Source organism: Stegodyphus dumicola, chromosome 10 (assembly GCF_044657685.1).
Source record: "Stegodyphus dumicola isolate Sdum_Otavi_A_Nest chromosome 10, ASM4465768v1".
In the NCBI taxonomy this organism is placed as follows: Eukaryota; Metazoa; Arthropoda; class Arachnida; order Araneae; family Eresidae; genus Stegodyphus; species Stegodyphus dumicola.
In genome coordinates this window covers 163,784,061-163,796,715 of record NC_140777.1, presented here as the reverse complement: position 1 = coordinate 163,796,715, position 12,655 = coordinate 163,784,061, and the positions used below count along the sequence as shown (strand labels likewise).

General features: G+C 29.8%; 1 protein-coding gene across 2 annotated transcripts in view; it reads right to left on the bottom strand.

The window, feature by feature from the left end:
* The window catches only part of LOC118185946 (uncharacterized), a 191,198-nt gene that overhangs the window by 67,923 nt on the left and 110,620 nt on the right, over positions 1-12,655 (bottom strand). For both annotated transcript variants that reach the window (XM_085825795.1, XM_085825796.1), the window contains 5 exons: positions 10,668-10,766; positions 10,044-10,187; positions 5,986-6,200; positions 4,247-4,399; positions 1,935-2,105 (listed from right to left, as the gene is read on the bottom strand). In XM_085825795.1, coding sequence (XP_085681921.1) covers positions 1,935-2,105; positions 4,247-4,399; positions 5,986-6,200; positions 10,044-10,187; positions 10,668-10,766 — 782 coding nt within the window. The remainder of the gene's footprint in view (positions 1-1,934; positions 2,106-4,246; positions 4,400-5,985; positions 6,201-10,043; positions 10,188-10,667; positions 10,767-12,655) is intronic.

Sequence of the window (12,655 nt, the reverse complement as noted above, 5' to 3'; positions counted from 1 at the left end):
TGAGGAAGAGAAGACTAATACCTCAGTCAATAATAACTCAACAATGTAGTTTACATTATCCTAATGATCCTACACCTGCAGAACTATAATTAATAGTAAATTTGCCAGACTCGTGCACAATGTACAATGTACACAGCTCAAAAAAATTAGCATATAATGCAAATATATCATAATATCATAGTAAATGTAAGAACAATATCCTTATGAACATGTTTGACCACAGATTGATAAGCACAGTGCTGAATGTAACAAAAATAAGTATACTCCAGGTTATGCATATTATTCTTCAAAATAATTCAAAAATTAAATGTTAGAGAAAATAAAATTTTAGGTGAGGAAGAGAAGACTAATACCTCAGTCAATAATAACTCAACAATGTAGTTTATATTATCCTAATGATCCTACACCTGCAGAACTATAATTAATAGTAAATTTGCCAGACTCGTGCACTTTGAGCTGAAGTTGGTGCAAGCTCCTAAAACAGGGTTCCAAAAATGGAAGTTTGGTCAGCAGCAATGCAAACAATTATCTAAGAGAATGACAACTGACATTTATAACTGATGATGGAATCAAATGAGAAAATGAGAAGAAAAGTGGAGATTAAATGCAAGCCAGCAGCTAAATGAACTTTTTAAGGTTTATCTCTTACCAATGTCGCCCAAATCCAGTTCCGGCAGCCCACTAAACTGGGAATGCCCAAACTGACTTTGAGCAGGAATAATCAGGCAGGATCGGTGTTTCTCTTCTGGAAAGGCTAAAATGAGTTCATTTCCATTTATCAATATAAGTCACTGTTTTGTGAATACATGGCTACACTTGTTCAATATTTATTTGAAAGCTGGGTGGGATTAGCTCTGAAAGAAAAAAATTCTCCATTTTTCATATTATTTTCTTGAAATATACTCCACAGACTAGGGGTTCATGAGCAACATGAATAATTTGCAGTTGACTGGATCCTGTTGGCTTTTAGGTCAGCAACTATTTATTTTCCTTTAACAAATCAACACTCGTGTTTATATTGTAAAACTGCATGCCAGAATATTACAGATGGATACCAGAACATCAAACTATGAATGCTACCAATATTCCCTTTTGTTAAGAGTCGGGATTTACTTCACAATCTGATAACAAGACAGTACTATAAGAAGGCAATAAAGAAGACAGAATAGCCACACAGAACAAACTTCAATACAACAAAAGTATATTGACGACCTTTAATAACACTTCCATGAATGGATGCAGATACTTAAAAGTAAATATGAATAATACTCTGAATGCCTAATTGCATATACGAGATCCATAATCCCTCTTCACACTCTCTCTTCAACAGTGCAAAATAATTTTATAAACAGTACCAGTTGACCTCATCAAACGTAGATTTCTCTCTAAAGAGGGTATCCAATGCTATGGGGTAGCCTACATAGTAATGGAATATAAATGCCATACAATAAATATATTTGGAATATATTCGGCAGATATCTTGTGCAGTTGGAGACCATTCATTACAACCCTTCCAAAAAACATCCAGCATTCAGTCATTTTGGTTCTTAAGATGTATAATAGTATAAAATACATGCAAAATTAGATTTAACACTTATTAAAATTTAATTTCTTAATTTCAACAACTGATTTAGTCATGAATACTTGCTTATTATTAGGCCTTGATACTTTTTTTTTTTTTTTCCTGAATGAAAATTCCTTTGTTTATTGATTGCTTAAAAAGAATAAATTTCTATGTGGTGGTGGGTATTTTTATTTCCTTTTTTGTTCTTTTTAAATAAAGCAAAATTTTATTGAAGCATTAGCCATTTCATCACTGATGAGTAACTGCTATTAATTCAGTACTAAACTTATACAAATCATCAAACAGATTAAATACTACACTAAAATACTTTTTAAAGAAAAACAGTATTTAAAATTTGCATTATCCAAACCTTTTCTATTAAATCAATAGTAGGCTGAAGGTCAAGGCCAAAATCAATGAACCTCCATTCTATTCCTTCCCTCTGGTATTCTTCTTGCTCAAGCACGAACATTGTATGGTTAAATAACTGTTGCAATTTTTCATTCGTATAATTGATACACAGTTGCTCGAAAGAGTTAAGCTACATAAAAGAAAAGGGAGTGAAAAGATGTTATTAAATGAACTATTAAAATACACATAAAAATCTTAGGAAAGATTCAATACCATAAGCTACCTATACAATTTGCACTCAATATTATTAAACAAAGTGAAATAAAAACAATAATAAAGTTTAAATTACTAATATTACAATTATTGAAACAGTAATAAACACTAAAAAATCAATATTATATATTTTATTAAAAAGTGTGCTGCTATTTGCTTCTTTTAAAATAAATTACAAAGCAAAGCAATTAACATAGCCGGTTTTGCTTATATGAGTGATTACAAATAAGATTACACTGAATATAAAAATACTGTCTAACTAAACAAAGTGTAACCCTGGATGGCACTATGACAAAATGCTTGGAGATTCTGTTGGAGTATCAACAACCCAAGTTTATATCAGAGGGGTGGTAAGAAAATACATAAGATGTTAGAAAAACATTTTCTGCTCAAATTGTATGTATTTATTCCATCACATTCTAATGTTTGCTTTCTTAAATATATGCATTTGTGTTTTTCACCCTTTATAGTAGCATGTTTAAAAAAGTGAAACAGGAATAATAAATTACAAGTGCTTTTTCTCTCTTCGTACTTGGCATGTTTAAGACACTGTAATATGATGAATGGGATACACTAACATCCATCTACTTTGAATATAAATCAGTTTAAATTGCTTATGAATTTTTGCTCAAGACTGTGCTAAAATCAGAGAATACATGTTGAAATTAAAACTTTATTAATCATGAAGACAACTTTTGCTTAATCAGCCTCTAAATCCTGTGTGGTAGGATTATGAAAAAGCTTGCTATTACCGAGTTATTTAATTAATTTAATATCCTGCGATTCACTCTAAGATTTGCTTTGTGCTGCAAAAATGTTAAAAATCTAATACAGTTACATCAGATCATATTTTGTTACTAATCTTTCTTGCTGATTTAAGCTCTTCAAATTAGGTTAACGAAAAATGGTCTAACAAAAACTTAATTATATGGTGGAATTAAATTTTAATATTTCTATATGCTGACTGATTTATAATACTTCAGCTTAAGAATGTATCCATTATTATATTATATATAAGAATTTTAATTTACAAAACTAAAAAAAAAGAGGAGTTTATCCAATCTCACAAACAAACTTAGCGGTTTAAAAGCGAGTAGTGGCAACACTGTTCTGAATAAAACAAAACATTTTCATCCCCAGTGCAGGAGACTGTTGTTGTTTGGAAAATTAATTATTTAGTTAACAAATTTCGCTATTTAAAAGCAGTGTTTTGCCACTGCTAGAAATAAATATGTTTTATCTTCCACACCCCAGCATGCTTGTCTTTCAGTAAAGCCTTTTAGTAATATTTAAATTTCAATTTTAAGAAAATATACTCAGTTGTAACAATTAAGAGAGGTGTGATTTTTCACACGAAACACAGATTTGTGAACTTATGATTATTTGCATTACCTAAGAACTTTCTCATAAGTTTTTGATACTTTAACAAATGAATTTTTAATATAAAAGGTAATCAGTTATATTCATAATCAAGCCTTTAAGAAAGTCAAACCTTAAGTCAAGAAAATTAATACAAAAACTTTTAAATTTGCACCACTTTCCAAAAATAGACTTAAGACTATTTATTGACCACGTCATTTTAAAAAGTCTTACTTTTTAATATGGACAGAGATACAATATCAACAATTAATTTTAGTCATTATTCAGTGTAAATTAAGTGAATTTTACAAAAGTTTTTGTAAATCTATTCCTTAAGTTTTGTAATAAAAAATATTGCTTCGTTAAATATCACTTTTGCTCAACATAGCCAGAGACAGTGCAACTGCCCAAGGAGGCAAAATTTAGAGACTTTAAGGAGGCACTGGGTAATAGAATCTGCGAATAGGAGAGACTGCATTGGGATGCAAAAAGCCAAGCATCGGTCTTGATGCTTATTATTACTTTTCACGGTAACTACATCATAAAAGAGAAATTTCATATAAATTCAATAAAAGTTTTTAATATTACATAAATATTTAAAAGTTACCCTGTTTTAGTTATCCCCACTTCTGGCACAGAAAATTTATTTCATTTTTAAAAAGCATTTTGTATTTTATGTGCCACTAGCATTTAGCTTACCTCAAATATTTCAAATCCAGCAATATCAAGTATGCCAATGAAGGATGCTCCTTGACGTTTTGTACGATCAAGAGACCGGTTAATGCGTGTCACCAGCCATTTGAACATTCTTTCATAACAAGCCTTACTGATTGCTTCAACTGCAAATTCAGCCTATAAATATTTAAAATCATATTATAATAATCAAAATAATTAATACAGAAGTAAACAAGCAAAATTAATTCAAAGAGTATTTTATGAGTGGTATTCAATCTCAGAGGTAGCAGAATGTGAGCAACAGCTCTTTTCAGCAGTGGGATTAAACAATGATAATGTATTTCCTCCAATTTCCACTCTACTCTGCAGTGATGTGAAGATACATAGTTCTACTTTATTATAAAAACCCAGAATCCTGATAATGTTTCCAGTGTCAAAGAAGAAAGCAATCCTTTTAGAAACTATTTAATTCTTCAATGACAAGTGAACATGTTGGGACAGAGAATCAAGTGCTTTATTCCACTCAACAAAAGCATCTCAAATTTTAATTACTTAACCTAATACATGCTAAAACAACAACAAATAAAAACCAATATGTCTGAAACCAAACAGTGTTAAAATTATTCACTATCGAACTATTTAATGGCCTCATTAAATTACTAAATTTGCTAAGACTGTAATCTATATATGTAAGATAAAAATATGTGAATCAAAATTATAATTTAAACTAATGGTAAACTCTTTAATTCTTCCTCTGTGTTCTAAAAATTGTAATAACTTCTCTGGATTGCGTCATTTCTAGATCATTCAATTTTGCTTCGCCTGTGCAACGCTGATGACATAATAATTGGGAACTGAAACTTTAAACTCAAACCAAAACCTTTCTCTTTGTGTCTTTCCATCTTGCATAACTATGCACTTCAGCTTTTGCCTCTGTGCTGCTTAGACGCCGCTTCATTCTGTTCTCTACCTATTGAAACAATATAAAAAATGTAAATGTTCTTGAATAGGCACAACTAGAGTGCCAAGTGAATTCTGGCCACAAACCTCAACTGAAAAATAAAAATAGAATTAAAACCAAACTGCCAAGTTTTTTTAGATATTATCAACTCAATATATTAGCATACTATGCAATTAGAATTCTTCCTCTTCAATATGGATCTAATATTTATTAAGCATCATCATTGCTCCATCATTTCTTGATATTATTACATATATATGTATATTGATATTATTACATATATATATATATTATACACACATATTTTCTATTGTGTGAAAGCACAGATGTTAATGGAGTGGTGACTCACAAAGACATTGAAAGTTTTTATTGCCAATTTAACTTTTTTTTTTATTTATTTATTTATATTTTCAATAAGCATGTTCTTATCATAAAATGAAATTATCTGAAAGGCCAGTGAAAAGACTAGACACCTCTAATCTCCCTTGATTTCATTGTCCAAACTAAAAATATGTAATTAAAAACATAATACGACTCATGACAGTACAAATTTTCACCATCCCTCAGATTTTGTTAAACACATTTTGTTACACCAAAAGGCATGAAATGTGTATGGGAACATAAAAAATTTGACAGCAGGCATTAAAAAAGTTAAGTTATTTAAATACTATTACTTACAACATTTGAAAGAGCAACATAATTTTAAAATTTTAAATGTTTCAGCTATTTAAGGCTTTTTAAACCAGAAATTAATATTCTACTAATTACAATTACTAAAGGTTTAATATGAAAGTAAGGTTACCTGTTCTTTAGTCTGAGCTTTAGTGACATAATCTCGGCCAACCTTCAGACGAGGTTTCAGGAAAGCTTTTGTCATTTCAGTGACATTCAAACCTAGCAAATGGCTGACTTTCTGAGCTACTGTATTATCTGGGAGAGTGGCTTGATCAGAATTTCGCTCTTGTTTGAATTTTATATTTCCAAACAATAAAACAGCCGATACAACACGAAATATTGCTAAAAAATAATAAAATAAAAACAAAATAAATAAAAAATAAAAAACACAGAAAATTTACCTTAGGCTTAAATATCTGTAAATCTTGAAAGACATTAAATGATACATTTTACCCCTTTTGCTATGGCATGTTGCTGAATTAAAAAACCTCTGCAGATGGGTGTATCATATACGCATCACTGTCAAATGCCACTAGCAGCCGGATGATGCACTGGTGCATTGCACACTGCATTGCTCTGGTGCAACACACCGTCTACAAGGTGAGTTGTGTTAAGTGGCATGCCATCTCGTATGAGAATTAGTTGCTGATGCGTATATGATACACTCATCTTGAAAGGGTTAATGAGGAAAAGGCAACCTAACCTAAATCTTCATTATAGCAGGCATGCAAAACTTAAGACAATACTCCTATATGATCTATATACAACTCCTCTAGAATCAATTCTCAGAATTCAATACTCACTGCAGCAGAATTCTGTGTTGGAAATTCTATTATTATTCATTTTCCCATTATCTAATTAGAGGTTCTGCACAGGTATGAACTATCTTCTTTCCCATCTTATGCACTGATGCTATAAATATTTAAACACAAGATTATGATTATAAATCTGCGGTTGGTTAATCCATTTGGACTCCATTCTAGTTATTATATATCAGTCAAAAGTCTTTAATCCAGACTCGTCGGGACTTCAGCGATTCCGGATTATCGTTTTTTACTGATTATAGATCATCAATTTAAATCTGGTAAGATGGCATGCAGAAATTATAAAAATATGAAACCATAATTTATGAAATAAAGAGCAATTATGATTTAAAGGGTATCAAAATTTACCAAAAAAAAAAAAGCTCAATATTTATTTGTTTACTTTATTAAACATTTCTTTCAATGGGCGTATGCATAAAGCATACATTATGCACAGTCAAAATTAGAAAATTGCAAACAGAAAACTATTTGATGTGTATTCGTGATATTTATAATGACGAGGAATTTGATTTAAATCATATCAAAGATGAAGTACAATATATTTAAAAATAACAAAGACGGAGTACATTGAGATGAAATACTACATTTAGTGAGGAATTATAAGCCGAATAAAGTAAAAACATCTGCCCTGAAGATGAGGACAGTGCTGACAGATCAACTTCCAGTTCATTGCGTGTCGCGACACCTTACATTAGAAGAAACCCTTCAAAGATTTTTTGATGAAGAAACAGATGGTGATATTGATGATAATAACTAGATTGAAACTGATATTGTTGTTGTTCCATTAGAAATTGCAGAAGCTAGTGATGAAGAAGTAGGGAATGATAACACGTTTTGAATAACGATAATATTTTACCAAATGATACTGCTGGGGAAGTTGAATTTAATGTACGAAGTAAGTTTCAGCCTTCTAAAAACAGTGCTAGTCGTTCAAAAAAGTTTAAAAAACAGAAAACTTCAAATGGATTAAAAAAAGGAACCATCATTTAGGATTTCCTTCATTTATGATTCCTCACTTATGAACCGTCAGTTATGATTCTTCTTCTCTGTCATCTAAAAGATAAAGATTTGAGTGCTACAGAAACAACTCAAGAAAACCACAAACAAATGTGCCCACTAGAAACGGTGAAATGTGTCCATAAGAAAAACAGGATTTATTATGATTTCCAGTATGAAGAGAAAAACAAAATAATTTTTGCCCAGAGTAACGATAATTTGGTTGTAACTGTTGGTTCAACATTTTGAAATATTCAGCTCGTAAAATGTGTTTCTCATTATTCAAGAACACAAAGGAAAACAAAATTGTATCTCATCCTCATCTTACTTGAACAACACAATGCCAAAATGGGAGGAGTCAATTTATGCAAAAATTTAGTAGCCAATTACAGAATAAGAGTTCGTCGCAAAAAATGGTGATGGCCAATAATATTTGCCAATTACACTGATGTATCATCGACAAATGCACGGAAAATATCACGACTTTCTACTAATGGAAATAAAAAGTCTCTTTTAGATTTCAGGTGCAAGAGAGCATTATTTCTTTTGCAAACTTCAACTAAGAGTGTAGAATTAGTCAGAAATAGATCAGCAAAGGAAGTAAATTCAGAATTCCAAAGCCACTGCATGGAAATGGTAAACATTTTATAGTAAAGTCTGAGGATAAGAGAAGACTTCATTGTAAAGAAATGCAGTAACCAGACTCTTTATAGATGCAAAGTATATATAATGTAGCTTTACATCATGATTGTAGTCAAGCTTTTCAAGCTTGAATCTTTCAGTTGAAAAATATCTGTATTTGTAAAAGAAATATTATGTAAATTTCAATACAGTCAAAAGTCGTTAATCCGGACTTGTTGGGACTTCGGCGATTCCGGATTATCGATTTTTCCGGATTATAGATCATCAGTTTAAATCTGGTAAGATGGCATGCAGAAATTACAAAATTAAAAATATGAAACCGTAATTTATGAAATAAAGAACAATTACGATCTAAAGGGTATCAAAATTTACAAAAAGAAAAAGCTTAATATTTATTTGTTTACTTTATTAAACATTTCTTTCAATGTAATAATACTTTCTCTTTAATTCTATTAAACAGACATAATTTCTTGTTTAGTTACAAAGTTCCGCTGTTCAAGTCCTAAAATTGCTGTGTCTAGAATACCGACTAATTTGTCAATCGAAATGTTTTCGCTTTCAATAACCTCTGGGTCACTTTCTTCCCTATCCGAAGCGAATTATAATGACGAGGAACTTGATTTAAATCATCTTGATTTAAATCATGCTTGAACGCGACACATGCGCAGAAAGTTTGTAGCTTTGAGGTCCGGATTATTGATCATTCCGGATTATGGGTGTCCGAATTAAGGACTTTTGACTGTATTATATTAATTAAAAGTAAAGTGATTTGTAGATTTATAAAACGTTACACAGCTAAAAAGTAATCCATTGCCCACTCAATCAAAACTTCGCACAAGTACAATCATAGTCATCACTAAACATCAGTATTCTTATTCCGCCGAAGTTGCACGAACGCAACACTAGATTTTTCCACAGGTTAGAGCATTCTTTTTATTTTCAATGTAAATGTATGCTATAAATACTTAACTTAATACTTATTATTATTTGTACCAGAAAAAAAAATCATTCTTTGTAGTTTTGGCAATTGATGGGTTAATCAAGTATAATTTCACATCCACTACTTCAGATGAAATTTTCTCCACATTCTATTCGTTTTCCATATTAAATATATGTAAAAAAGGATTTCTACAGCATTTTGTCCCAGATTCTGATTTATAACCATGTTCATAAAAAAACTACAGTATTAAAATACTTAAAAAAATAAGATTAAAGAAACATAGAAAATTCACACAGAAAATTATTACAACTGAACTATTGTATATAAGCATGTTTTTCAAACAATCTAAATATGTTTAAGATTTGGAATAATATTTACATAGCTATTACATTAAAAAACTTAGTTTAAATGACTTTGCACTTGAAACAATAATATACCATTTTTCAAATCACAAAATTATTATAACAAAATGATTAAGAATGTTAAAGCAAAAACTACTAAAAATATACATATTAATTTTTGGCTGCATGCATAAAAGTGAAAAATCATTAAATATATACTTTTATTATAATTCACGTCAATTTAAAATAATGCTCCTTTGAATTTCACATACTTATACTTTTTATTATTATTTCATCTACATACTATTATTTCATTATACTAAATACTTTTTTATTATTATTTCATCAATACTACATTAGATTCAATAATTTATTCATTAAAATAAAAGTTGATTTATTTTATAATATTTAAGAAATAAAATTTAATAAAGTAAATACAAACCATTCATGTCATCTTGAGACAGACCCATAATCGACATTGCATTACATGTATTTCGAAATTCTTGTACCTCATCTATGCCAGGAACTGCTATGTGACCATTAGTTAAAAATGTGTAATTCTTAGGGTCCTCTAAAAGAAATCCCTCTGGGGGGGAGAAAGAAATATTAATTATGATCAAAACAATAAATTCAAATTAGTGTTCAACATAATGTAACATTAACTTAGTGCTAATATTTATGAAACTGGACATCAACATGAGCAATCTACTAAAATCTACTAAAAAAAACTTTTACTTATAACAGATTACTTATCTAAAAAATGCAGATTCAGGAAGCATGAATACAAAAAGAATCAATATAAGAATGTAAAACTTTAAAAACGGCGGGAAATAAAACTGTCACCAGATAAATAAAAATAATTTAGATTATATATATATTATATTTCTATAACAGAACGAGAGGATAATTGCATACTAATATATAAGAACTCGTTTCTGTTGCTTTTTTAATGTAAACTCGTTTCTGTTGCTTTTTTAATGTTGTAGTGTAATTATTATTTCCTTATATACCTCTTTAAGGTAGCAATAATAACATTACATTTAGTTTTAAACAAAACATAACTTACTTCGCTGTTCTGGAGAAGCTCCTTGCAGCAGTTGATAAAATATATGAAACGATCTTTCATCTTTAGCTTGCCTAATAGCACGTGATTTTTCAAGAAGATCTTTTACTAAATTAAGAAATCTTAAAACAAAATTTACAGCAAAAACATTACTTACATGAATAGAATTTCTGTTAGCTGTAGATCAATGAAAGTTTCAGAAAAATAGGGAAAATAATTAGTAGTAATAAATGAGGAAATTGGTGGAGGATCAAGATAGATCTTAACAGCCTTATATATGATTAATTAAAAACTAATGAAATGAGAAAAACATGTTTAATCATGACATAGTTCATAAACACATGTTCTTCTTTATATACATAAATCTATAATGCAATAGAGAAGCAGATCTGCATCATTTTATATGAGACTATTCATCATTAGATAATACTACAAAGAAATACTTCCAGTGCTAACAAGAAACCAGTATTAAATACTCTTTATAGATAAGCGATGTCAAGGGCAGCACTGCACAATGAAAAGTTTGATAAGTGACAATGAATTTACTATAATTTAACATTATATTTCAATATAATAGCAGCAACATAATTAAAAACTGAAAGTCATCTTGATGAGAGATACCATGATATGTTACAGATGCTGCATAATTTACAATTACTTTTTTTACATATACAAAAATTTCATTCCTATTCATGCTTATACTTAAAGACAAACATTCTTGCTCATCTTAAACAAATAATTAGAAAAATCATAATATGAAACTAAATTTAAAGTGCTTTTTCTATTTTATCCAAAATATGACAAACCTGCTAACCTTAAACTGTGAAAATCCTGAGTAGGGAAGAAAAGCTTTTGTTCATCACTTTTAAGTGTGGTTAAAATAAAAATTAATAATTGATGCACATACTATTCAGTGGATAGGCTTAGTAATGCACCATATCGATATTAAACAAAATTAACAACATATTAATTCATCAGTGTTCCAGTCCACATTAAAAAAAAAATCTACCAATATCTATAATAGATTAGGACAATTCACAATGAATAAAATTTAATAAAAAAAATTATGCTGAAAATCACAAGAGGTGGGAAATGGAATTTGAATTCTGTAAATATCTTTAATTTGATACATTTCATGTATTGCTGGGAAACATTTTGCTTAACAAAGCTAAATTTAAAAACTGGGAGATGTGATGAAAAACCCCGAGTTCACATTTTCATAACTGAAAAGCAAAAGGATTGGCAGCTATGATGACCCCCCTCAACTGAAGGAAAGAGGGAAGAAGAGAATTTCAGAAATCTATAAAATATGTCATAGCAAATCTTTTTTAACATCAATAATTTTCTAAAGAATTCAGTTTCAAAATTGGAGCAGACACCTTTTAATCCTTTGAAGGACAGTGGTATATAATATATACAGATTGTTTGTCAATTTTTTAACCTCCGAAAAAATGCTAATTTTTATATGCCAAAAGCTATAATTGCCAAGCTATAATCATTTCAGTCAAAGCTATAATCACTTCAGTCAGAAGTGATAATTAACGAAAGATTATTTATACGACTTTAAAACCAGTATATAATATATACCAGTGCCCACACTGAGGGTACCATGCCAATAGATGGCAGCACTAGTCTTCTCCTTTCCAATTCCATGACATGACAGAATTTCTTTATATTATAACAGCTTATGATGTAATATTTTTTATGATTAATTTACAATTATTTAGGATTCAATATTATGTTTGTGAAGGGATGGGAAGTTTACTGACCCTGCGCTAGGACTGAATTCCTTTTTTATTTGAGTTTCGTCTCTTTAGTTAAATTTTTAATATCAGCACTTCACCTTTTCCAAAGAGAAAGACTCGATGATTTCAAAATTCCCATCTGGGGTCAAAATTTTGCACAACTGTAGGGGCTAAATGTGGCATGTTAGCCCCCAAAAGACACCCGTTGCTTTGTGCTTTCCAAAATCCTAGAATTCAATGAAAATG